Source organism: Thunnus albacares, chromosome 17, assembly GCF_914725855.1.
Source record: "Thunnus albacares chromosome 17, fThuAlb1.1, whole genome shotgun sequence".
Classification (NCBI taxonomy): Eukaryota; Metazoa; Chordata; class Actinopteri; order Scombriformes; family Scombridae; genus Thunnus; species Thunnus albacares.
In genome coordinates, this window is record NC_058122.1 from 29265490 (window position 1) to 29293210 (window position 27721).

Sequence of the window (27721 nt, forward strand, 5' to 3'; positions counted from 1 at the left end):
GAGATCTGCTGATCTCCACCTGAGGGGAGAAGCTTCATCCGTCACCTTGTGTTTGTTTGAAATCAGCACTCAGATACTCTGCCTGTGTGTTTCCTGTGATGACATCACTGTGATGCGTTTCCTGTGTGTGTGTGTGTGTGTTCCAGGTTGAGGAGATCAGAGGCTGTATAGAAAAGCTGTCGGAGGATGTGGAGCAGGTCAAGAAGCAGCACAGCGCCATCCTGGCCGCACCCAACCCTGACGAAAGTAAGACTCTCACACGCACACACACACACGCACACACACACACGTACACACACACGCACACACACACGCACACACACACACACATATACACACATATATATATATATATAGTATAAGTTAGGGATGTGCAGAGAGTCCAGTATTTGTATTTGTATATAAGTGGATAGACGTCACAGCGGAGCAGAGGAGAGACACTGAGATAGTGATGTAACCGACCTGCACGCTGGTGGTTTATTTTTCTTCCTGAAAACAAATAATTTTTGAAATATATGTATGGAACACATATTCGTATAAATACCCCACTATTTGTGCTCTGCTGAATAACGTATTTGTATTCGGGCACAACCCGAGTATAAGTATATATAGTCTTGAGAGATTTCCATCACTAGTTGCTTCCACAGTTGCTAACTAACCTTCATCCTGAAGACTTTGTCATCATCTCACTGGAAACGATGTGTGTCGCTCACGTCTGGAAAAGGAACGAAGCGCAAATAAAAGTGTTTTTACTGCTGTTGAACTGTTGTGGAGCAGGTGCATCCAAATGCAAGAGACAGCAGGCAGGATGCAGAATATTTAATGAATGAACTCAAAAAGAGTCACAGGAGACACTGACGGTAACTACGGGAACAAACGCGGTACAAACAGCAGACGACTTGACGAAGACCAAACTGAAAACTGGACTATAAATACACAGAGTGATCCCAAACTAGACACAAGGGGAAAATATTTCAAAATAAAACAGGAACTAAAGTAAACAGACAAGTGACACAACTCACGAGACAGACTGGGAGCAGATAAACTGGGGAAGACACTGGGAGCAGAACTGGGCTAACCAGGGTTAGTCCAGGGCCAAATACACAAAGAGTCCAAACATAACAGAAAAAGTCCCGGCAGGAAGTGACAGAATCCTGGATGAAGAGCAGAAACTCGGACCTGCGGCGTGTTTTCATCCCGTATGTCAGGAAATCTGAGTTAAACGTGTTGATGATGTCAACAATAACATCGGTGATCGGATGAGTTCTGAAACATCAGAGGAAGATTTCTGATCAAACCTTTAAACTCCTTTAACAAGATTGTTTTAGTAAACAGATGATAAATAACGTTAATAACTATAACTGTCTGCTTCAGTCAGATCACACCGAGAGAACAGAAGACGCTAACATTCAGACGTTAGCTAGCGTCTCAAACCAAATACTTCTGTTCGTACACTTTCATGTAGTACACTGTGTGCACTATATATCACTGGTGTAGTGTCATCTCCAATCAAACACAGCTGCTGTGCACTTACTGGAAATGACGATCGCAAATTAGCATTAGCTAGCGTTAGCATTCGCGCAACCAAATCATTACAGACTGCTAAATTAACCCAAAAACATACTGACAGTTTATATCTGACAGCAGTATAGTGGTGCTTAGTGCTAAAACACACATGTATAACTCACATTTATATAATGTGGTGATGTTCACTGTAGTTACAACGTCCTCGGCCGTCATTTCCAGTTTGAAAAGTGGTCCCTCCCCTTCTGCTACGTAGCCAAGATGGCGACCATTGAGGGCGAGAAGTGTCCATAGTTCCACACTCAACTTTTTGACCGTTTTGAGTGCACCATCCGGGTTCTCACAGTACGCTGCATTTCCCATAATTCTCAGTGTGAACGCACTTATGCACTCAAAATGTTCAGTGTAAGTACAGAAGTGAAGCAATTTGAGACGCAGCATCAGTTTCCTGCTGCAGTCTTCAGTCTGCACTGATGTTTTTATGTTACCAGCGTAAAACCTCGATGTGAACGTTGATCACTGACGTCTAAGAAACGTGTTGGAAGCATTTCCTTCCTCATAAAACATTTGCAAAGCACATTTTTGTTAAAAGTTTGGTTCCTGTATTGTTTACGTCCATGTTTACGAGGCTGCAGTCTCCACAGCAACACTAGAGGACAAAAAAAACTACACACAGCTCCTTTAACTTTATCTTAACGCCTGCTGCAAATTGTTGGTATTTAATCAGACGGATCAAACACAGATCGACTTTCCTGCTACATTAATACATGATTCAACTAACGAAGGAAATAAACCTGCACAGCTTCTAGCAGATGTTAATGATTCTTTACATGATTAAAGTTAATGATTTCATTTTTGAACAATATTTAACAAATATTCTTTAACATTTTTGAGAGTACAGTGATCAGGTTTATATACTTTCAGCAATTAAAACCCTGCTGATTTGACCTGATACTCCATGACTGAACAAAACGATTTTAAAGAAACCAAACAAAACTAATTAACAAATTAATGAACAGGACCTTAAACTGGTGGTCTGGGGCCACGGGAGGGTCCAGGAGCAGCAGTGTGCTCGTTATGGATCCGTTTCCTCTGCAGAGAAGCTTCCTTCGTACTACTTGTCAAATGCGCCGTCATAATAGCAATCCGCCAAGGTGTAAACACACCTGGCTCCTAAAGGGAATGGGAGACGACACTCTGATTGGTTTATTGCATGTTACACTGAAAACACACCCATGATTAATGAGGAGACTAAGGACAACCCCTTTGAACCGTGCGCCTGGCCTTAAAATAGGGCCCTAACTCTTATCAGCTTATCTGGAGAACACATGACAACAGCTGGTGGTTTATGATTTATTGATAAAACAAAATTGTCAAAATAGAAACAAAAAGAAAGTAAAAATGATCAAAATGGTTCCAAAACTGCAACAACACTCAAAGTAACATCTGTTTTTGTCACTATTGTCTTACAGTGTTTGTTGGGATCAAACCTGCTTTTATTGTATATTTACATTTGTTTACATCCAACCCTGAAGGTAGAATCTCCATGGTAACGCCAGATGTTGGTGAACCGTCCAGATTACATGCAGATCTGTGATTGTAGAGACGTGTGCGCTGATCTGAGACACTTTCAGACTATAAATAAAGATAAAAGTGTTGAATATTCTGCCAGTAACACGACCCTGAACCTCGGAGTGAAATCTAATCCTGTTAACGGCTCACTGATGAGCCCGCTGGCAAACGTCCATCATCATCGGTCTCTTCAGTCGCAGCCTCCTGACAGATCAGTGAAAAAGTCTCCAGTTTGAGAGTGTGACCCGACACACCGTGACTCAGCAATAATGACTCAATGTCACCGCTGAAGCCCGAAGCCGAGTCTGAGCTGACAGGAACACCACGCTGCAAAAAGTTTAAAGCCTTTAAAACTCACTTTACGGTCACTTTAAAGGAGCAGACCTGTGTTTTTACATGTTTATCTGCAGCCATATTTCAGCTTTCGTAGTAATTTGCAGAATTTTTTAACCTTCACTCACCAAAACATACGTATATTACGATAATTATATTTAATTGATGAATTAGAGTTTTCATAAATATTCTGTTGTGTAATTTTGTACCAAGTTAAGCTGAAATGAGGTTAAATGGTTAAACTTTGCTATTTATTTATATCTCTTTAATCAGTTGGCTGTTGTGTCTAAATCGTTTTGACTGTAGTGATGAATGACCTTTAAGACTGCACTATACTTGGCACTAAATGAAGATTCCACATTTCATTCAGTGACAACCGCTCGTACGTTAGTGACATGATGTGTCAGCAGCAGCCTTCTTCAGTGTCACTGAAGCTCCAGCAGGAAGGATTCACAGACCGCAAAACACCAATAAAACTCTAAAACCAGCACAGACACGTGTTTCATTATAGTCTCAAGTAGTTTACATTAAAGAGTTAAATTAGCGACACAGAGTCCAGGATCTCTGAAGCAGCAGACTGAGGACTTTTGTTATTTCATGTGACTTGAACATCTGCTATTTTTCACCTTGAGAGAAGCACAATGGAAATAAGCTTTTAGCCTTATTGTGTTTTTATCCTCCACAGTTTCATTGTATGTGAGAACTCGCTGACTGCAGTCTTAAATTAACTTTTATTGTTGTCAAATGAATATTTATCTGTGAGTTGATTTGAGAGCGTATGACAGTGAACTGAAACCAAGAATACATAACATAAACATTACAGCAACATTAATTAGGAAATAATTGACTGTTGTAAACACACAGGATTCACTGGACTGACAAACAAAAGTTCTGTTTACATCCAGACAACATGAGCATGAACAGTAACTAACATTAGCATTTAAAAGTAACATTAGCATTTTAAAAATAATGTTAGCTTTTAAAAAGTAACATTAGCATTAGAAAAGTAACATTAGCGTGGAAGTAATGTTAGCTTTAGAAAAGTAACATTAGCATTAGAAAAGTAACATTAGCGTGGAAGTAATGTTAGCTTTAGAAAAGTAATGTTAGCTTAAAAAAGTAATGTTAGCTTTTAAAAAGTAACATTAGCATGGAAGTAATGTTAGCTTGAAAAAGTAATGTTAGCTTGAAAAAGTAATGTTAGCTTAAAAAAGTAACATTAGCTTTAGAAAAGTAATGTTAGCTTGAAAAAGTAATGTTAGCTTTAGAAAAGTAATGTTAGCTTGAAATAGTAATGTTAGCGTAAAAAAGTAATGTTAGCATTTAGAAAGTAATGTCAGCATTTTAAAAAGTAAAGTAGAAGTTCTGAGAATATTTATCAAATCTTTCACAATTTACCATCAGGGCCAAAATTTTGCATTACTGCAGTTTTTTAATTTAACGTGGTATTTACTGAGACTAGAAATGTAAATGAGCTGCAGTTCATCGGATCGGCATGAAGTGGCGCTAATGTCGGGTCAGACTACACAATATCGGCCCGATGATCAAATCAACAACAAACATCACACTGATGTATGATTTAGACTTTTCGACAATATCTCTGACGTCCATCATGGATGAAACGTCCATAAATCCTCTTAAAGATGAAAAAAACGCTCCTCATAACATCACATTAGTTTGACACCACAGTCGTCACATTTGGACGTTTTTCTCTGCGCTGTTTTGGTTTAAGATTATTTTTATGGTATTTTTTTGTCAGGTGTCACCACATCATAATCCTTCAGACTGGAATCTGAGACCTGAGGAGTTTCTCTGTTGTCGTCTGTCATTTGATTTTATTGTCAGACAGTTTTCTGTTTGTTCTGCATGATGTCAGGATTTGATTTGACGTTCCTGCATGATGTTTTCTGTTCTGTTGCATGACATATGATGTTTATTTCTTCTTTTTGTTTTTTTCTCCGATGTTTTCCTTTTATCTTTGTCTTTATTCCTCTCGCCCCTTCGCTTCCTTCCTTCCTCTCTCTTTTCTTTCTCCATCTTTTCTTTCACCTCCTCTCCCTCCTTTGTCGTGGTGTTTTTCTGTTGCATGCTGAAACTGAAGTCCGTCCTCGTCTGGTTGACGTATTTAATCTGCATGAAGCCCAGTTAACGAGGAGGTTAACCACTGAGGACATGTGAGTGACGTCTGTCTGTTTCTGAATGTGTAAATAAAATATGTTAATCATCCCTCAGAACAACATCTGAGGCAGGTTGGAAATACGAATGATTCATTCACACACACATAAAAACAGTTTCAAAATACAAAATATGATCATGAAAAACTAAAATTAAAGCTGAAATGTTCAAAGACACAAAGAATGTGATGAAACATTAACATGAAATGACATCAGATTAAAAGAAATCAGTCGAGATTAAATCAGATTTAAAGAGAAAAATAATGAAATTCAGAGGAGATTAAATTAAAAATATGAGATGAAACTATGATAAAAAAGCAACAAATCTTTCTGTGTGAAAACGTCTCGACATTCAGACTCTTCTTCCTCCTCCTGCTGAAAAGCTGTCTCTTCTTCTTCTTCTTCTTCTCCTCCTCAGTTCTGGGTCGACTCGCTCTCCGACCGTCATACAAAATGCATCCCAGTATTCCTGCCTGAATAATGCATGATGGGAGTTGTAGTGAGAGCTGTAGCTCTGCTTCCAAACCACAGCCATTCATGAAGACTCTCCTCTTCATCCTCGCTTCATTCATGGATGTATAAAGAGAACTTCTTCTTCTTCTCTTCTCTTTATACATCTTCTTCTCTTCTCTTTATACATCCATGGCCTCATTTCATTTCTCTCTGACTCTTTATCTCATCGGCTGTTCATCATGTCAGCAGCCAAACCTTTCAATGGTTTCACAGAAGTCAATAAACAAGATTTCCATTTTCATCAGGAAGAGGAAAAATAGACAAAACGCTGGAGTGAAAGAAGTGAGGTCACCAGATCTCTGTAATAGTAATAATAATAATAATAAACTTTATTTATATAGCACAAGTTTAGCAGTTTAAGTGCTTCACAGACATAAAACAAAATACACAAATACTGCAGTCTGCTCCTCATCTCTGCTGAGGCTAGCAGCGCCAAGCTACATTAGCATTTTTTAAAAAAAAAAAAGTTATGTTAGCATTAAAAAAGGAATGTTAGCAAAATGTAGGAAAGTTAGCATTAAAGATGGAATGTTAGCGTTAAAAGGTTATGTTAGCATTGAAGAAAAGTTATGTTAGCGTTAAAAGGAAAAGTAGCATTAAAGAAACAATATTAGCATTTTAAAAAGTAATGTTACCATTAAAAAGTTATGTTAGCATTAAAAAAAGGAATGTTAGCAAAAAAGGAAAGTTAGCGTTAAAGAAGTAATGTTAGCATCAAAACAGTAATGTTAGCATTACTAAACTTAGTGTTAGCATTAAAAAACTAATGTTAGCACTATAAAAAGTAATGTTAGCAAACAAAGGAAAGTTAGCGTTAAAGAAGTAATGTTAGCATTAAAAAAGTAACATTAGCACTGAAAAAAGTAATGTTAGCATTTAAAAACTAATGTTATCATTAGAAACGTTACATCAGTATTAAAAAGAAGTAATGTTAGCAATAAAAATGTAACGTCAGCAACATAAAAAGTAATGTTAGCATTAGGAAAATAACATCAGTATTAAAAAATTAAAAAAATTAGAAATTACAAAACTTAAAATACTCATAAATCTCACAAATACTAAATCTGCCTCACTGTCAGTCCCACATTAAGCAGAGAGAGAGAGAGAGAGAGAGAGAGTGTGTGTGTGTGTGTGTGTGTGTGTGTGTGTGTTGATATCAGGTGGAATTGCATCGTTCATTATCAGCTTATTAATGCTAATTGGTTAACGGAGGCGTTCCACCAATCAAATCATCAGGTCTGGCTGTGATGAACATCAACAACCTGAACAGAGTCTGAGACTTTCGTCTCCACCTGGTGTCATCATGTGATCAGTATCTGATAAAGACATCCGAGTCTGTTACACTGTGTTCTCGTTATCTCAGTTATGCCCACACTGTGATTGTGATCAATATGCAAATTAGCTGGGCGGAGCTGGGGGAAACAACACTGTGGATTCATTTTAGCAAAGAGGGAGAACATGCTAGCTACCACTGCTACATGTTTAGTCAAATAAAAATAAAAAAGGAAGAAGGAAGGACTCACAAAGATCATCTATGAAGCAGAGATGGAGGGATTCTGATTTTTAAACTGTAGTTTGGGTCAAAAACACTGGATCCTACATTTCCCATAATGCACCTGAATAGTGTCTTTCAACATCTGTCGACTCCAAACCTACAGTCTGTAACACAAACTTTCTGTTATAAATTATTTTTCTCCATACATGATGACCAGTGCTGGAAAGTAACTCAGTACATTTACTCAAGTACTGCACTTAAGTACAATTTAGAGGTACTTGTACTTTACTTGAGTATTTCCATGTGATGCTACTTTCTACATTTCAGAGGGAAATATTGTACTTTCTACTCCACTACATTTATTTGACAGCTTTAGTTACTTTTCAGATGAAGATTTGACACAATGGATAATATAACAAGCTTTTAAAATACAACACATTGTTAAAGATGAAACCAGTGGTTTCCAACCTTTTTGTCTTTTGACGTCTTACAAAAAGCAGTGTGTAGTCGGGGTCACATTTCACATGTCTATGAGTTGTTAACAGCTCCACCAAATAGTGATTTTTCCCTCTAAACTTCTCACATGCTTTCATTTCAATAAATGTTCAAATGATCCAATATTTCAGCAAAAATCAAAGATTAGAGAAAAAGTCCAAAAACTGAAAACAGATTTGTGTATCAGAACTTTGTTTTTTCTTCTTTCCTCTCCCATTAATCATCTCACCACCCCTCAGATTTATCTGCTGACCCTTTGGAGGGCCCCGACCCCTAGGTTGGGAACCACTGGACTAAACTAGCTAACTGTATATAAAGTAGTGTAAACTAGCTCCACCTCCAGCAGCTACAACAGTAACATGCTGCTCTAACACTGATGCTTCACTATTAATAATCTAATGATGTCATATATAATAATATATCAGTCAGAGGGACCAAACCACTACTTTTACTGCAATACTTTAACTACATCAAGCTCATAATACTTATGTACTTTTACTGCAATACTTTAACTACATCAAGCTCATAATACTTATGTACTTTTACTGCAATACTTTAACTACATCAAGCTCATAATACTTATGTACTTTTACTGCAATACTTTAACTACATCAAGCTCATAATACTTATGTACTTTTACTGCAATACTTTAACTACATCAAGCTCATAATACTTATGTACTTTTACTGCAGGAGGATTTTTCATGCAGGACTTTTACTTGTAATGGAGTATTTTTACATTGCTGCATTTGTACTTATACTTCCTCCACCACTGCTGATGACATCACTATGACATCATCAGGCCACAGAAGACATCATATAACCAGGACCAGTAAACTGTGTTGTATTTAACTACACTTTCTTAAATAATGGTGACATGAAGGGACAAAAATCCCAAGAATTTCAAAAAAATATATATATAAATTTAAAAAAATACTAAAACAAAAAACTCAACTAACTCGTGTTCCCTGGAATAAAATCTATTTTTGTTATTGTCGTTGTGGTATCATGACTGAGCTTTAGCATGCTAACAGAGCGTGCTGTGAGGGGAAGAGAGGATGAAGGAGGCGGTCAGACGGAGAGAGAGAGCAGGGTGAGTCAGAGGTAGAAAGGCTGATTGCAGCGTCTGAATGGCACTGCAGCGCTCGTAAATCTGAGCTGCACTACTGCAGCAGCACACTCACCCCTCCTCCTCCAACATGGCTGACATGATGTGATGTTACTTGTTCCTGCACACACACACACCATCATCATCAAACACGCACCTCACATCGCTCCTCTTCTTCATTTATAATCACCACATCGTCCTCATTCCTCTGCTTTTATTTCATTTTCATGTTAAAGTCCAGTCATCGTCGTCTCCTTTAGTTTTTTATGCAGCAAAATGTTGCTAAAATTTATCTGAATTACCAGAAAATGGTCAAAAGAAAACGTGAATGTTGGTTTCCATCTATGATTGTTGAATATTAGGAAATAAACAGATGCTTTACTGCAGTAAAAATACTAATACAGCAAGTAAAAATACTCCATTATAAGTAAAAGTCCTGCATGAAAAATCCTACTACAGTAAAAGTACATAAGTATTATGAGCTTGATGTAGTTATATTGTTATTTTAATGAGCTGCAACATTTAGTTGATCAACAGGAAATTAATCAGCAACTTTTTTTGATTATCTGATAATTGTTTTAGTCATTTTTTTTAATCAGAAATACTGAAAATTTGCTGGTTTCAACTTCTAAAATGTGATTTGAAGCTTTTATTTGTGATAAATTACAGCAAACTGAATATATTTTGTGTTTTGTCTGATGTCTCCGTTGATATTTTATGATTAATCGAGGAAATAATCGATAGATTAATTTTACCTGATTGTATATTTTTATTTGTACTATAGTGACTAATAATGTGAATTATTCTGTATTTTACTGCATCGACTCTTCACACCGTCAGGATCAGAAAAGTATCAATTAAACGACTTTGATCATTTCGGAGGAAGCGTTGAGCTGCACTGATGGAGAAACGCACATCAGGAAGTGAAGATGTCTCTAATAGAAGCCTGTCCTCAAATAAAGGCCTCTATTAGAGAACTTACGGTAAACGTTTTTTCCAGCTTGTTAACTGACTCGTTTTTATTTTTCCTTTTTTTTCCAGAGACCAAGCAGGAGCTGGAGGACCTCACAGCTGACATCAAGAAGACAGCCAATAAAGTTCGCTCAAAATTAAAAGGTAACATCGACGCACCTGAACGCGTCTCACTGACGATTCATCTTCAACAGTACGACTGAACGTCTAATAGATCCACATTTTATCCAAGTCAGATCTCCATGAAACTCACTGTTCACACCTGTCTGGACAGTTAAAAGAGGAAAAAATGAATAGATAGAAAAAGATATAAACTTTAAAAATAACAATAAAATGTGGTTGTTTTCTATGTAGCTTGTTCTATTTTATTACCAAATTGATTTTTTTAATTCTAATTAAAATATTTTTATATTTGTAAATATGTGTGTAGCGTTAATCCTGCCTTGTACAAAGACAATGCAAACCAACCAACCTTTAAATAAATACAACTATTGATCAGCCAGCAATAATTCATACTTTAATTATGATGTAATAATGTAAAAATTCAAAATTGTAGGTAAAAACAATCGTCTCTCTGAGGGTAACGTAGCCGCTCCGTCCTCGTCACTACAGCGCTGCCGGCGGCGGTGAGTTTGACATCACGGCGCAGGTGACTCCGCCTCCCTCAGGGTGTTTATTTTTGATCTGACTTTTATTAGAGGATTTACGGTATTCCTGTGACGGGACGAGAACGCACGTCGACCTTCAGAACAAGAAAAATATTCAGAAAAACAGTCCCGGTGATTTATCAAGCTGTAATCGCTGCGACAGTGTCACGCACACACACACACACACACACACACACACACACACACACACACACACACACACACACACACAGAGTCGTGCAGCAGCGGTGGTTCATGCTGAGGGTTCAAGGACATCACTGCTTTAATGTGAACAGCCAGAGGTTGGACTACACACACACACACACACACGCACACACACACACACGCTAACAGGCCTGCAGACACATGTACATACACACATTATGTTAATACACGTGTGTGAAAGGGTGAACACACACACACACACACACACACACACACACACACACACTGTACATATGCAGTCTGAGAATAGTGGTGATGGTGGAGATAAAGCTATAATTGGAATCCCCACGAGGCACGACTGTTATTGTCCTCTCGCACACACACTCACACACACACACACACACTCACACACACTCACACGCAAGCTGCAGTGTGTCTACTGTAGGGGTGGTGGTGGGGGGGTGGGGTGGGGGGGCAGACAGGCTCCGCCCACAGTACCGAGGGCGCGTTTACATTCTTAAAAAAGTGGTTTTCACCATGTCTGAGTTTAATCTGTGGAGATAAGAAGACGTACTGATTGATTCATTTAAAGTATCTATAATCAATATCTCTGTATTAACTCTTTACCACCCAGTGACACGGTTTCCTCTTTGATGATGTCATCGTTTACAATCTGCCGGTAACTGCAGAGATTCTTCAGTATGACAGTTACACTGCTAACAGCTGATTCACACGACTTTAATAGAGACTGTCTCAACGTGAACAAACACGTCTGACGACCTGCAGCCGACGTCACAGCGCCACGTCTGATTGGTTCAAACAGGCCGACATGTTGCTGTCAGCATTTTTCCATCTGTCAGATTAGTAAAAACATTTTCACACTAAAGCAGAGTCGGCTTCTCGAGGGGGCACCAGGACGCAGTGCCCCCTCGTGTGTTTTCTCCCATCAGTGTAATTGTAGCGACGACTGATAACAGCCATTTAATGGAACGATAACATCTGAAGCAGGTGGCATAAAGGACCAGTAGAAGATAAATAAGGAGTTTTTAATCGTAAATCATGTAAAGATATTCCAGCAGAGCCGCAGAATATAAATATAAAGCTGGAAATATGTGTCCTTTAAAATGTATCACACAGGACGCTGCATGTTGCTTCTTCTTGGTCTCACAAACAGATTTTTATGTAAGAACAAACAAATATCAGTTTGTTTTTTTTGGAGCTAAAGATGCTGAAGACACACACACACACACACACACACACACACACACACACACACACACACACACACACACACACACACACACACACAAACACACACACACACACACATGAGGACTCGCAATCTGTTGCTTACTCACCCAGTTTTCGTCTCACTGTCACACACACACACACACACCATCACTGCTGTGTGATTTTTGCTGAGTCATCGTGGATCCAGCAGAGAGCAGCTGGGCCACGAGCCAGGAAACACACACACACACACACACACACACACACACACATATACACAGTGGAAAACATTATATAAGCGTTTCAGTTCATGTCATCACTCACTGGAGACAAGCCGACATCATGGAGTCACGTGACGCACCAGGACAGACCTGCAGCCCGTTACCATGGCAGCCAAACCCAACACACACACACACACACAGTTCCAGCTGATGAGTTCATTAGCAGCAGCAGTTTCTTCACTTTGACCTCACAGGACGTCACCTGCCGAGCGTCGACTTTATTAATAATCTTTATTTATATCACACTTTTCTTAACGAGCTTCCAGAGACGCTCGTCGTCTCGGTCTGAGGCCGTCGGACCGAATAACCGCCGTCTGAGTTTGTCCTGATGGCGACGCCACAGAAAAGGTCAGGAGGTCACAGTCGTACCGACAGACGTGTCAGAGTTCAGACGGACGCAGCGTTATTATAAAGGGAGTCATTCAGTCTAATTTAGAGAGTTTTGATTGGCTGGAAGTAGAATTTTAAATCTCTCGCTGGGCTGCTGATGGAGATTTATTCCTTCATCCACAGAGTCCCAGTCTGTTCATGTTGGAGCTGTTACTCACTCAGTCTACAGGACTTAAAGCTGTAGGTAAGGTTTGCATCTTTAGGAGGCGTTCAGGGACCCTTTTTTTTTTGTCCAGAACTCATCTGGAAGTTGTTCCTGTTACTTTATAAAGCGTCGTCTTCGTCCTTCCTGCTGACTCTCGTCTTCCTGAAGCAGCGCAGTGATCTCGCTGATCTTTAGGGGTCCTGAGACCAGAATCTCCGCTCACATTATTAACCTGCATCTCCCCCCGGTTGAATAATAAAGTATTAAAGCTTCAGCCGTGCGATGATGAGATGTTGTTGTGTTTCACCTTCATCTGTCGTCTCCTCGGAGACGCAGGTGGGCGGCAGGCAGGTTAAACACTGAGATAGAAAGCAGAGGAGGGAGGTGAAAGCGAAGCTACGATTCAAGATTGAGGTTGTTTTTTTTACCGGATGATTTCAATTTTCTTCATGTTCCTAAAAAAGAGAATAAAAATAAAACAATCTGAGATTAAATAATCACTCTGTGGATGAACATCAGATGTTTTACTGTGACTCTGTGACTGATCGTGTTTGTGTGTTTGTGTGTGTGTGTGTGTGTTTGTGTGTGTGTTTGTTTGTGTGTGTGTTTGTGTGTGTTTGTGTGTCTTCCTGCAGCAATCGAGCAGAGCATCGAGCAGGAAGAAGGTCTCAACAGATCATCAGCGGACCTCAGGATCCGTAAGACACAGGTGAGTCTGGTCCAGGTCTTCCTGTCTGTCTGTGTGACTCTGATCCTGTTTGTTGGATCTTACTGCACGATATCTGCTCGTTAACAACTACATGAAGGTTTCATTTTTTTATTTTATATCATGTTGCAATAAAAATATGAACATTTAAATGTTCAGTCATGACCAAAGTTTTTATTTTAAAGCCGCTACAGGAGAAGAAACTCAACCTTTAAATCTATTATCACAACACAACATGATGACGTACAACTCAGCTGAAAACAACTTTCTTAAAATTATTATTTTTCTGTGTCGACTTTTTTATACCAACAGTTTTTTCTTTTTTGTCCCCTTTTTATATTTTACTGTTTATATAAATTAAGTTAAATTCCCCAAACTCAACCTTTAAATCAATTATCACAACACAATCTAGTAACAAGAAACAACTTTTGACATTTAGTATTTTACTATATATATATTTTTTAATTTAAATAAAATTGTACCTTTAGAGTTTATACAGTAGATACTACTACTTTAATTTCTTGTTTTTTGTACTTTTTTGTGCAAAATAATTCTGTCTCAGTTTAAAGATTAATTCAGTCTTCACAAATTAAAACCTGATATTTCATCACTTTAATCTAAAACTATCACTGCTCATCTCATCACTGATACAACAGATCAATCATCAAAGGAACTCAAATGTCCCGACAACATTAAACACATCAAACAGCTTCTTTTTATAAAAAATGATTTTGAGTTGTTTTCCTCTACTGAGCATGTGCAGAGCTTCAGCGTGTGATTGGACACACATGAACAGAAAAAAATGCACACATGTCAGTGTTTCTGTCTGATGTGACCCTGCAGTATTCTGCTCTGTCATTGGCTGCTGCCTCGCCTCTCCTCAGCACCGCTCCGCTCTCTGCTGCCTCTCGGTGGTGGAGACGAGAACTGCAGCTTACACAACAGATAACAACACAAACACATCAGCTCGTTAATAATTTACACATGGAGCCATTTTTTATCAATATAAAAGATAAATACATCATGTTTGATAGCAGTTGATCTATTTAAATACTCGTATTGATTTTATTATAAATGAAACTAATTCCAGACTCAATTAATTGTTTTAAAAACAGTCTCACAGCTTTTGTTTCCTGTTACACATCATGCTGATGTCAGTTTCATCCTTTAAATGTGTCATTTCTGTAGATGTGTTTTCTGGGAGTCTAATCTGAACAACAGGAGACATTTTTTATTGTTTGCTTTTTGGTTTTTAATGTATTTTCTTTAACTTTTTGTCATTAGGAGACTTTTATATTCATAACATCATCAGACTCACTCAGTTCTTTGCTTGTTTACCTGAAATATTGCTTATTTTGGACTCTTATTTACCTTCATCTCTTTTTACTATTTTTGTTCTCAATTATTTATTCTTTCTTCTACCTTTTTTTTAGTTTATCAGCAATATTATCAACATCATTTTATTCTGTCTGGCAGTTGTTAATTAATTTAATTTCATGTTGTGTAGTGCTTTGGGATTTTGGGAGAACTCTGCGTATGTGTGTGTGTGTTTGCTGGTTATTATATTGATTTTTTGTGTTTGTTTAATTCTTAATAAGCAAATTAGTTGTGTTAAATAAATTTCTTCTTAATGACCATTAAACAATAGAGACAAATTTCACAATACAACACACAGGATGAGGTTTGTTGTGGAAAGAAGCACATGGAGACATAAAGAAAACATTAAACATTGTTACCTGTTGAAGCTGTAAACGCTGTACAATCCATCACATCATCAGTAACAATTATACAAATGTCCAAACACAAACAAAAATACAATCATCTTGTATTGTTGGAGAGAAAGCTTGTTGTTCAGCTGGTCCTTTCTCTAAAGAGACAGCTTTATACGTCTCCAGAAGCAAAGCTACAAACAGTCTGGTCCCTAAATGGACACTTCCACAAACCGTTACACCTTCTTACAAACAAGTATGGTCTCTAAAACAGTAGACTTAAGACAAAGATATCTCTAGTTAACCCCAGAGGTCAGCAAGCAACCCTCAGATAGAAACAGGTTCAAGAGTTCAACTAGACTAGGAGCAGGATTTCTTCACCAACATGTGTCCCCAAAATGATGATGACATCACATCACATTCAGTTGATAACAAACATTGACTCTTTAGTTTGAAAACATTTGTAACATCTATACAAAAGATTTATAAAATGATAAACTACTATTTAATTTTCTTTCACAGGTTACAAAGAAAAAGGCTCCCAGTGGAGAAACACCTATAACAGGGTTTTATACACCTTAAGTGGGCGTTGCAGTTCTTTTCTTAATCTATCAAATACAAACTTATAGATAACATCATGGCTGTTTTCAGTTCTCCTGTCCAGGAGACATCTGACCCCCAGATGACATGTCTCACCCTTTCTCCAACGAGTTTTAATTTCTACATCTTCCTCTTTATAAATATAATACTGGACTTCCTTTAACCTGAGCTCATGAGTCTGCTGATGTTGCAGAGTTGCAGTACAAGACAGGAACAATTCATCATGATCTAGATTAAATAGGAACACTCATACACAGTGTAATCATCATTTTTTATAACGAGTTGTACTGTACATGAAGACACTTCTCCATCAGTCTCCTTCCTTCTTGATAGATGACAGAGTTTAACGTCTTCTCTCTCTCTCTCTCTCTCTCTGTGTTTTCTCTCCGTCTTGTCGTCCTGCAGCACTCAACGCTGTCACGCAAGTTTGTGGAGGTGATGACTGAGTACAACACCACGCAGTCCAAGTACCGCGACCGCTGCAAGGACCGCATCCAGAGACAGCTGGAGATCAGTGAGTACACAAACACACCACATACAAACACCAAGCAGCTAAAAATATTACAACTTGTTTTCATAATCTTATGACTTTTCTTTATTCTGAATATTACAACTTTGACATATTGCAGGTTTTTTTTTCTTCTTTCTTTCTTAATGTTTTGCTTCCACCTACAAACTGCGGTGTCAGAGGTATATAAACATCATTTTTTTAGGGTTAGAGACATGTTGAATTCATTACCAGCAGATTTCATCCTGTTCAGTCTGAAGAACATCAAACTGAATCTAATACAAAACAACAAACTGTTCAGTCTTCTTCCTGGTTGTCAGGTAGAAAATGTCTGAACTGATTCCAGTTTGTACTCGTCCATCTTGTAAATAATAAACGAGGTTGACTCAGTCGACAGATAAACATCGTAGTAACACACACACACACAGCAAATTAGACTAATAGGCAGAATACACACAAACAAACACACACATTGAGCTGATGCAGACAGATAAACACACACCAGCAGACCGACTGCAGAGACGGTGCAGCGTTTTATTTCTCGGCAGTGGAGCGCTGACCTTCAAATCACACACACACACAGTCGTGTTTCCATCACTTCAGAGGACGTTATACTGACTTACATTCATTTCCTGGAGACTTATCCTACCCTTACCTTTAAACCAAGTCTTCACCCTAAAATTCATTATTTACATTATGAGGACTTGAGTTTTGTCCCCTAAAGGGAGGCGAGTCCCCACATGTGACTGTGTAAACTGAAGTCATAAGGGATATAAGGGATACATGTACACACACACACACACCCAGTCCATCTCCTCCACTAGTCTGGGTACTATTTTAGATTATTGTAATGTAATAACCACAGATCCTAAAGGGACAAGAACCCATGTCGGTGTCATCATCAACATCAGCTCCAATCTGGTCACATGATGTACCATGTGACTCAGGTGACTCTTCAGGTGTTCAGCTCTAAACCATCTCTGTGTTTGTCTGTTCTGTCTGCAGCTGGAAGAACCACCACCAACGAGGAGCTGGAGGATATGTTGGAGAGTGGCAAGCTGGCCATCTTCACCGATGATGTAAGCACCGCACCTGAGCCTTGGCTGTAGCCACGGGTCACTTTAACCTGCGCCATGCTGCATCTGTTAATGAGTGGGATGCAAAATGGCCACGAGGTGCGCTGAGACATCAAGTGAATACGGCCAGTGTCACATGACCAAAGGGGGGATGATGGGAGGAGGAGTGAGACACCAGCCGCTGCGCCACAGGAGCTTTTATTTTGAAGGAGTTACCTCACGTTATGATCTGGTCCTTCAAATTAAAGGCTCACATATTTTGCGGGCGCCGCTGCCACTGGCCAAAGCTGAGGTCACATGACTCGAGTGTCATGTGACCTGATGTTGTGGTCAGTGCTGTGACTTAACACTGAGCTGAAAATCAAAATGTTTCACTGAGCTGCTCTGGTTGAAACCACACCCACCTGTGATGTCACAGTGTACCGACCAGTACACTTCAACCAGTGGAGGTCAGAAAAAACACGATTTACATCTGGTGTTAATTCTCTCTGTGAGCAGGTAAGTCAGTCAGTTACTTCCCAACACTTCCAGTAAAAACTGGACGTCAAAGGGCAAAAGACTTTTCAGCCAGAAACACCAGAACAGGAACCTGAGTTTTAATCTTTAAGACGTATTTATTTTTGGTAATCAGCAACCAGGGCCGTAGCAACCATTGAGAACAGCGAGGTCATGTCCTCAGTAATATAATGACATGAAGAGTTTACATTGACAAGAACATACTTTTTTTCTTTTTCTTTTTTCTTTTTCATCTAAAAGTTACTTTGTTCTTGAAATATTTTGACTCAAAAGGTTACAACTTTGTTCCCAAAATATTTTATTAAAAACTTACAACTTTGCTCTAGAATTTTTTATTTTTTTTTTTAAATTACAACTTTATTCTCAAAATTACAATTATATACATTACAAATTAACATGTTGGGTTTTTAAAGGCTGACAGTTTTAATATTCTAAAAACATACCTGGCACCAGGTTATGATGGAGGGAGGTAAAAATGTATGAAAAAATATAATTCGGTTACATGAATAACAAAATTATGAAATGTAGTTAATTTTTTAAAATATAATTTTTTTAGATGGGAGGCATTCCACTAGGAAATTTGGACTTTTTGTTTTTACTATTAAGTATTTCTAATCAGTATATAACAATTAAATAAATGTCTTATAACACACTATAATGGACATTTTTAAGGGTTTATTAAGTATTTAACTCCCATGAAGACATTTTATATTATTACAGCTATCATTAGGGCTAATATTAGCTGTTTTCAATATTTTCATTTATTATCTGTTTATACAGAAACACTTCTGGTTGTCCACAGAAGGAGTTATAGTTGTTGACTAATACGTTAATAAACACTTATATCTGCTAACAACTTCATTATAGTGAATTATAAAGCATTTATTAAATAAGGGGACTTGCGTATTTCTTTTCTAAAATTCTGGCTTTGGTATCATCAGCAACTCAAACCAACTCCCAAAATCCTTTATAAGCCTGTTCAGAAATGGACAGATGAGAAAGTTCTCATTCGTTATTCGCTATTTATTTTCCTGCCATTTTGCTTTTTTTATGATGGCAGTTAAGCTACCATCAATGAAACTCAACAGTTTCTGCAAAGAGGCTCAAATAGCACAAACCCTGCAGGAAGTGTCGAGTTTAATCGACGGCGGTTTAACTTTGATCAAACAAAACTGCAAAATTTGAGAAAAAAAATCTCAGCAGCAGAGTGGTGGGTATGACAAAACTGTCAGAGTCAAACAATGTTTGTGTTATAAACCGTCCTCCCCTGCAGATCAAAATGGACTCTCAGATGACCAAGCAGGCCCTGAACGAGATCGAGACCCGACACACCGAGATCATCAAGCTGGAAAACAGCATCCGCGAGCTGCACGACATGTTCGTCGACATGGCCATGCTGGTCGAGAGCCAGGTACGTGACGGGAGAACCAGAAAATTATTAGAAAGTAGTAGTGATTGTTTTGATGTTGAACTTTACAATGTACGTTGGTTTTTAGGGAGAGATGATAGACAGAATTGAGTACAACGTGGAACACTCCGTCGACTACGTGGAACGAGCCGTTTCCGACACCAAGAAGGCTGTCAAATACCAGAGCCAGGCTCGCAAGGTAACAAAATGTTAAAATTTTAATATAAAGGTAATAAATTCAAAGATCTGTGTCCAGAAATACAACTCCCAGAGAGCATTGCTGTAAAAATTTGGGTGAGGTTCATCTTTGTTGAACCACTTATTCTGATATTTGAATTAATAAGTGTTTTATCACTTCCACTCAGACGAATTGATACGTATTTGGATATTTAGATACAAGGTCCACAATCCTATGGAGCCCAGGAGGTTTATTATTAAGAAGATCACTTAATTTGTGCTCTCAATTTAATAATTAGTGTGCACTCAGGCAAAGTTTCACAATGCATATGTTGATGTTCACACTAAACCAAGTTGCTAGCAATAATCGTTTGCTTTGGCTTCTATGTTTATGGTCAAACCACCTCCCTATCAGTAACTATCTACAACTATAACTGAATGATACTTGTTAACACTATATTGAATTTAATACCAATATTGAACAAGAAAATGTGAGTGGAAAGGCTTTAAACTCAGGGCTAACATTAGCTGGTTAGCTAGCAGCACTGTTAATTATTTAAGTAAAGAAAGCTAACAAACATGTAGCTGCTGTTGACACTATTTAGCTCTTGACTCTTTGTAAAAAAAAATCTCCTTATGTCCATCCCGTTTTGTAGGAGGCATATCAGTTTTGACAAAAACAATACTTTAGCCGCTAATGAGAGCAAAAGACACCAAGCTAATGCTAATGTTAATGACTTGTGGGTTATAATTGAAACTGATGCTAAAGGCACATTAAATAGTGAAATTCTGAATCTTTGTGTAAATATAGCGTGCACACACCGCCCTCAATTTAATCATTCCTGCAGACAGATTACTTAGGTTCTGCTCTTGATTTTATTTTTAATTTGCACTTTTAATTGAATTTCTGTCTTGCCACCCAAACAAAGCCATGAAGCCACTCTTTAATGAAAAATACAGTAGTTGTTGGCTGTTGGTTAAATGCTGCTGGCTGAAGTTAAGGGTGTCTTTCCATATTCCATCTCCAAGATTGGTCCATAAACATCATGGAGAGCATAACAGTTTGTTGGGCTTTAGTTGGACCAAGCACATACACAGACTTCTCCAAAATTACAAAAAATACTTTTATAGTCCACAGCTGTCCGACAGTTTGAAATCATTTTTTAATAAAATAAAAAGAAAAGATCTCTTTGTGCCAACGGAGATGTGGTATCTTACATTACATCTGGAAAGTTGCAGAAAAGAAGCAGAAAATGAAACATATTTTGTTTTGTTCTTTTTTTTGTATGAAAACATCACAAAGAGATTGTTCAAAAGATTACTTTTTAATGGAAGACATTTAAATTATGCAAACACAAACTGCAAGTATTTGGACAATGCCTGCTCAATCAGAAAGAATGTTTTGCATAAGTTGCTTTTATTTTATTTGTTTTTTTGTGTAAAATGATTTTCCTATACTATATACAGTAAGTGTATTTCCCAAAATGTTGAATTCTTTTGACTAATTACATAGTAAAAGTGTAAAAAGATGCTATACTGGTCACATTAAGACACTACAGTCAAATTATAAGATGAACTCTGCTCTGTTGTTCTGTCTTTACCAACCTGTGCGTCTCTCCTGTCACCCTGCAGAAGAAGATCATGATCATCATCTGCTGCGTCATCCTGGGCGTGGTCCTGGCGTCGACCATCGGCGGCACGCTGGGCTTCTAAGACGCTCCGCCGCCTGCCGCTGTGACGACTGACACCGACCGACCGACAGCCAGCAGAGAAAACAAACACCAACGACGACAACAACACAAAAACTTGAAACACAAATGCAAGACAGATAACCAATCAGCTAGGAAGAGATAACAATCCAATCACAGAAAAGAGGAAACACCACGGGGTTGGGTGGGGTTCAAAAAACAAAGACAAAAAAAAAACACAATAAAAACGCCATCACATTATAGCTGACTTAAATACATAACATATACAAAAAGAGGGTACAAATAAACCTACTATTTATTACAGATGTACATGTAAATGTATTGAACATATGAAGCAACACATGGGTTAGCTACCTGTAAAAAATTATGACCTATAATATGACATGTTTGTTTGTTTGTTTGTTTGTTTTGCCTTTTTTTCTTATTTTTTAACCGTTTCTTTCGTTTTTCGGGAGTCTCCGAGGACAGTGATGGTGACCGCTGCTGGGTGGGAGTTCTGTGGGGCGAGCGCTCTAGAACCAATCCTGTTCGGTAGTTTCTTACATTTATTTCCTGTTAAGAGGTTCTTAAGAACACATTCTTAATAAACGTGCTGGGAATCATCCGACCACAGCTCCGCCAGAATATTCCGGCAGCTCTAGAACTGCAGCGTTGCGTTCCGGAACCGAAGGGCTCCGGAGCGCAGACGAGAACAGAGGGAGGTTCCGGAACGCTGTCGGTGGCTCCGGAACGTTCCGGAACGCTGCCAGTGATTCCGGAACGCTTTGTTGGTAACGCTGTCCCACAGGACAAGCACCCTCGCGCTCTAGAACCAACTTTGTCCCCTTGTTTCTGGGAGGGAGGGGCCTCCCTCGCCTTTGGCTCAGCCGCCTCTTTAGACCACCTCTCATTGGTTTGCTCACTCCTGTCATTCACCTCAGTCAGCCTATTAAAATTAGCTTAGAACGGCAAGCCCAACCTGCCACATGCTGTTTATAAACCAGTGAGGAAAGCGCATGACATGCTACTCGCTGAGTTGACAGATAGCTGATTGGTTGGGGGGGGGGGGGGGGGGGGGGGTGTCCTCGCAATGTGGCAGATTTCCATGACAACAACCTCCCCTTCTTGTCACACCCATCCAACCAAAGAGCAGGGGGAGGGAGGGCCTCTGGTTTTCCTGCTGAATTCAATCGGCCAGCGGCAGAAAATGTGACATTTGACTGACAGGTGAAAGGTGGGAAGGACGGTGGGGTAGGAGTAGGGTGGGAGGAGATGGACAGTCAATCTATGCAGTTTAGATAAGAGGAAGACGACTCGTCCCGCCTCCCCCACCTGAGATAGCCAATGAGGATCGAGGATTCACGTTACTGCACCAAAAGACTCTGAAGACTCTTGACGGACAGCTACGACCTGCAAGGTGACAGACGATACTTTTTGATAGCCCTGCTAGCTAACATTAGCAAAACTTTCAGCAGCAAAGACAAACACTGCTGTAAAGTGGGCAATCAACCAAATTGTTATTTGAAGGATGCAAGAATTTTTAAAATATAAAAACTATGATTATAAGAGTAACAGACACGTAGCAAGCTAACCTCCCTCCAAAATATGTTTTCAGTATATGACAGCTGTGTTATTGCAGAATCTTTCCTCACAGAACTTGGTCTGTCGCCCATCTGAAGACTTCCAGCCGCTCATAATATCAGAAATATCAGATAATGAAGAGGACACAGCTCATACTAATTGTCGATAATAATTTCCTACCGAAATGTGTCCATTGTACCATTTTTTCCAATAAAAACTTGTAAAACAGGATTGTCAAACCTACAGCTAGTCATAAATATGCGAGCAGATTAGCTCTCTAGCGGTATTGCTAGCTCGGCTCCTCCTTGTAGGTCATAGCGGTCTGTTGAGAGTCTCGCAAAAAGGCTCATCACACTGATCTCCGTAGAGATATCTTGGTCAAGGCCGGCTGTCATCTCCAAGCTGTCACAACTGTTCTTCTGGAAGATTCTAAAAAATGAAGAGAACACATTAAAAAGTAAAGAAGAAAAAATCGACCAAAACATTATAAAACTAACAAACAAGCGAGACAACAAATGAGACAGAAAACGTATTAAAACCCTGAAGACGCTGGCGTGCCCTGGTTACCTAAGTGTTGCAGTGATGTCGTTGCTTTTTGGTTTTTTAATGGGGAACGTGTGTTGCTTCGTTGTTCGTGGTGCTGCTGTTTTAGTGCGTGCGTGACGTGTCCTGTGACGTATCGGCCGGACATCTTTTAGCAGTTCCTGTTCAGTCTGATGCATTCGCCTGTGTCCTCCCTGCATCCGTCCAGGTGTATGAGTGTGTATGTGTGTGTGTGTGTGTGTGTGTGTTTGAGGATTGTGATATTTAATTCACACTATTTAAATGCCTGCGTTACACAGGTGCTACTGAGCAGGAGAGGCTTTTCCTATTGGTGGATTTTCTCTGTGGATGGTGTGACGCACACACATTCACCTGCATCCACAACATAGCACATGCGTGACCGCCTCATATATTACATTTAACGTTTCACACAGACACACTGGAAATTCCCGCTCAACGCACACTTTTAACTTTCTTGTATTACACGCCAGCGCTATTGTTAGACTCCGTCGCTTAGCATGCTATAGTAACGTTAGCTTGTGTTTTTACGTGTAGATCGTGTAGAAGCTGCTTGTTGGAGATTTTTTCATTTGAAAGACATTTTCCGTGTGTCCAGATTCAGTGTTGGGGACAGAATCAAACCAGACAGAAAGTTTGTGGAAATAATGGTTTGACAAAATAATCTTAAAACAAGTTTTACTTACTAGCTTTTCCCAGAGCAGTCAACCACATATCATGGTCTTCATCAGCAGAAGGAGTTAGTTCAATGAGCTTACTTTGCAAATTCAGTCTGCTGATGATGGTCAAAAGTTTCAGAAATTGCTAGTAAATAGTAGCCTGCTAGTATTTTGTCAAACTAGCTGATTTTAGCATTTTTCTTTTGCTCTTTTCCACTTAATATACAGAAAGTAAATCATCTAAATTTATACTTGATTGTTGTTTTAAAATGTACTTATTGTAGTGTATCTCTAATTGTGTTAGCTTCAGCAGTTAGCAACTATTACTGTACTTCTGCTGTGACAGATAATAAATAATATGCTAATTTGAATTAGAATTTGAAACTCTTTAAAAACAAATAAGTAATAATGTGTTATCTATCCCCAACACTGCAACATACTGTACATGTGTGTTACATTTCAACACTATATATGTTAGTGAAAGCATGTTTTGTTTTGTTGCTGTTAATGTGTCGTATGTTGCTCCAAACTGGACACACGGATGTGTTGAAAGTTACTACGCAGTATTGTGACTCTGGCTTTAGATCGGGGGGTTTTAAGGGGGAAGGTTCGTCGGTACAGGCTCTGTGATACGGAGGAACATCTGCCTCTGTTGAGGCCTCCGCTGGACGATCCTGCACAGCTATACTACAATCACTGTCAGGGTAACAACAGCCACAAATAACCACCTTTAACTCCACAAAATCAGCCTACACTACACTTGGTGTCAAAGCAATACAGTCAGTTTGTTATGGTGCAGTGTATTTGGCAGAAAAACTGTTTCGCTAGCTAGCTGTGTCTAAATTCTTCCCCCAATTCGAAGCTATAGAGTTGTGAAAAAGTGACTTTGGGTGAGTGAAAGTCCTGTCATTTATTTTTCTCTTTAGGTGCCCGACAGTTTTAGCACTTTAAGAAACTCACCTGGTTGAATCATCAGTACAGAAATATCACTTCACAACTCTATTGCTCTGGAAGGCTACGCTCTGACTAGAAGCTAATATGACGTGGTGTTTGACAAGAATCGTTAGCCAACAATCGTACCCACGGCGTGACTAACAATATATGCATAATGCCAGATCATGCTAGCTGCTTTGTCTCGGGTAACGATACTTCTGGCTGCCTGGATGAGGAGAAGACATGAGGAAGTTGCTTCGTTGAATATGTGTGTTTTCTCTGACGTTGTAGTAGTTAGCACTGTTAGCTGTAGATGTCTGTGATGTTGTATAGTCGCTAGATGAAAAAAGGGGCAAGGATTTTTAGCTTCAGGTTTGGAGAAGAATGAAGGTGGGAGTTGTTATTTTATTTTTTGACTTCCCAAAACCAAAACTAACTTCTGTGTTCACCAAAGCTTAGCAAACACCCCCAACCCCTCCAAGCAGCAAAATCCAATAGATGTTTGTTCAAATGAATTGTTAGTAGATTTAGAATATTTTAGCACTTTTCTCTGCTGTTGTGTTGTTCATGGCTACATTCTGTCTTTATGGGTGATTTCTAAGTGGTGGTTTTTAGATTGTAGTTCAAACATCAAATCTGTCCACAAATGGATTAAATATCAGATATTTCCCCCCCTGTACATTAAACCCAAGTGTGCTCGTCTTAACTACATTTCCCAGAAGTCTTTGGTCTATTTTAAAGTTCTGCTTCATTGTGGAAATTTCAAATGTGTGTTTAGGGAATTGATCATCTGGGAAACTAAACTGACTTGCCTGTTGGCTGCTTTGAAAGTCAATACATTTTACCTCCACCAATCACAATGCTCCGCTCATTCTCTACCAGTTACATCATCAAGTCAACCACACGATATTTCATTCGGTTACACATTCTCGATGGTCGATGGTGACGTCACGGTCGTCGCGGTAGTCTTGCAAGGGTTAGGCGGTGGTGATTGTGGTGTGAGGATGCCGTCGTAGCACCAGCCTGCTTGTTGACACCAATGTTTATTTGCCATGTGTGTGTGTGTGTGTGTGTGTGTGTGTGTGTGTGTGTGTGTGTTTTCTGTGAAGTTCCTGTTCCTGTTTGGCAGCCATTCATCAAGGCCCTGCCACCATCTTCTTTGGAAAGAAAGCGAGGACAAACATTACAAAACCATGTGGCCGCAGAGGCAGAATGGTTACAGTTAGTTAAAGTTGGAAAATATTGTCGTCATGAGGTTTGTCCAAATATTCGGCCCCCCCCGTCTTGTCGTCTTCCCTCTTCCTGTTTGTGCTGTAGTTGTTTGGTTGTACAAAAAGACGACGTTGAGCATCGGGAGTCTGCTCCGTCCCTTCCCCAGCAGACCCCACCCATCCCGTTGTGTGTAATAATGATAATAATAATAATAAAAAAGGCATGCAAAGCGTTGTGGAGTTTGCATGATGGTGTTTTTTGTACCCCACCCCCAATCTGCCCTCCATGTCGTGCACTTTACCGCTCATCGGACCTGTCTTTGGTTAGCGCATTAGCTAACTAATTTACTCGTTCCTACTTTTTTTAAGAGTTAAATAACTGTTGGCATTAACAGCCAACCACACATGCTTTGTTTGTAACACATTGTTGGAGCAGTTACTGGATTTTTAAGGCATTTTGTTCAAAGAGCGGGTTGATATTCAAATGTGAACCTGTGAAAGGTAAAACTTTCAAATAAGCTGCCATCGACTTCAGACATCCTGCTTTCCCCCCCTCAACTCCTGACGTCAACCTCCAAACCTCCCGCTAGGTTGCACACCACCGTTATCCACTGATCTCTGTGCTTGTTTGCCTTCATGGTTGCATAGTGTCGTGTTTTAGTGAAGGAACAGTCCCCACAGACTATAAGTCTGAAAACTTTTACCTGTGGGCTACCCTCCCGTCGCCCCTCCACCCGGCCTTGTGTGTGTGTGCAGCATGCCTCCCTTCCTCTTCAGTGAAACAAGATTGGTGCATAGATGTGTGAATGTGTGTGTTTGTTTGAGTCGGAGCAGCATGAGTGTGTTTTGATGTGCGAAGTATCCGATCGCAGGTCCACGGGTTGCAGCTGTTTGACAAATTCCACTTTGTTTTTTTTGGGGGTTTTTTTGTGAAAGTTGTGACCGATGGGAAGAGATGAGAGATCAGACATATTTATGGATGCCATGATCACTGTTATTGTTATTATATTTATTAAAATTCAAACCAAAGCGTTTTTTGCCCTCCCCTCATGTGTTCTCAAATTCTTTGCCGCTAATATTAAAGAGCACAACGCAAGTCGAGTTTACACTGAGACGTTCGTCACAAATGGTAAAAAAAGTAAAAATAAAAAATGCTACCGTTACTATTGAAACAAAAGCCCAGCCCCCCCTGCCCACCAACACCAGCCCTCACTACATGTTGGTCTGTCCACCAATCAAACTGTCAAACCTGTCCGATAGTTATCTCAAGCCACAACAACGTCTGCCTCCACCACCCTTTCCTTTCCTTTCCACCTCTAGATGTATGTGGTCTGATTAGTGGAAA

General features: G+C 39.3%; 1 protein-coding gene across 1 annotated transcript in view; it reads left to right on the forward strand.

Annotated features, from left to right (window-relative positions):
* The window catches only part of stx1b (syntaxin 1B), a 59003-nt gene extending 37367 nt beyond the window's left edge, over positions 1-21636 (forward strand). Inside the window, exons 3-10 of the mRNA XM_044331810.1 lie at positions 147-246; positions 10255-10329; positions 13679-13752; positions 16464-16572; positions 17572-17645; positions 19432-19569; positions 19655-19765; positions 21376-21636. Coding sequence (XP_044187745.1) covers positions 147-246; positions 10255-10329; positions 13679-13752; positions 16464-16572; positions 17572-17645; positions 19432-19569; positions 19655-19765; positions 21376-21456 — 762 coding nt within the window. The 3' untranslated portion in view covers positions 21457-21636. The remainder of the gene's footprint in view (positions 1-146; positions 247-10254; positions 10330-13678; positions 13753-16463; positions 16573-17571; positions 17646-19431; positions 19570-19654; positions 19766-21375) is intronic.
* The last annotated feature ends 6085 nt before the right edge of the window (positions 21637-27721 follow it).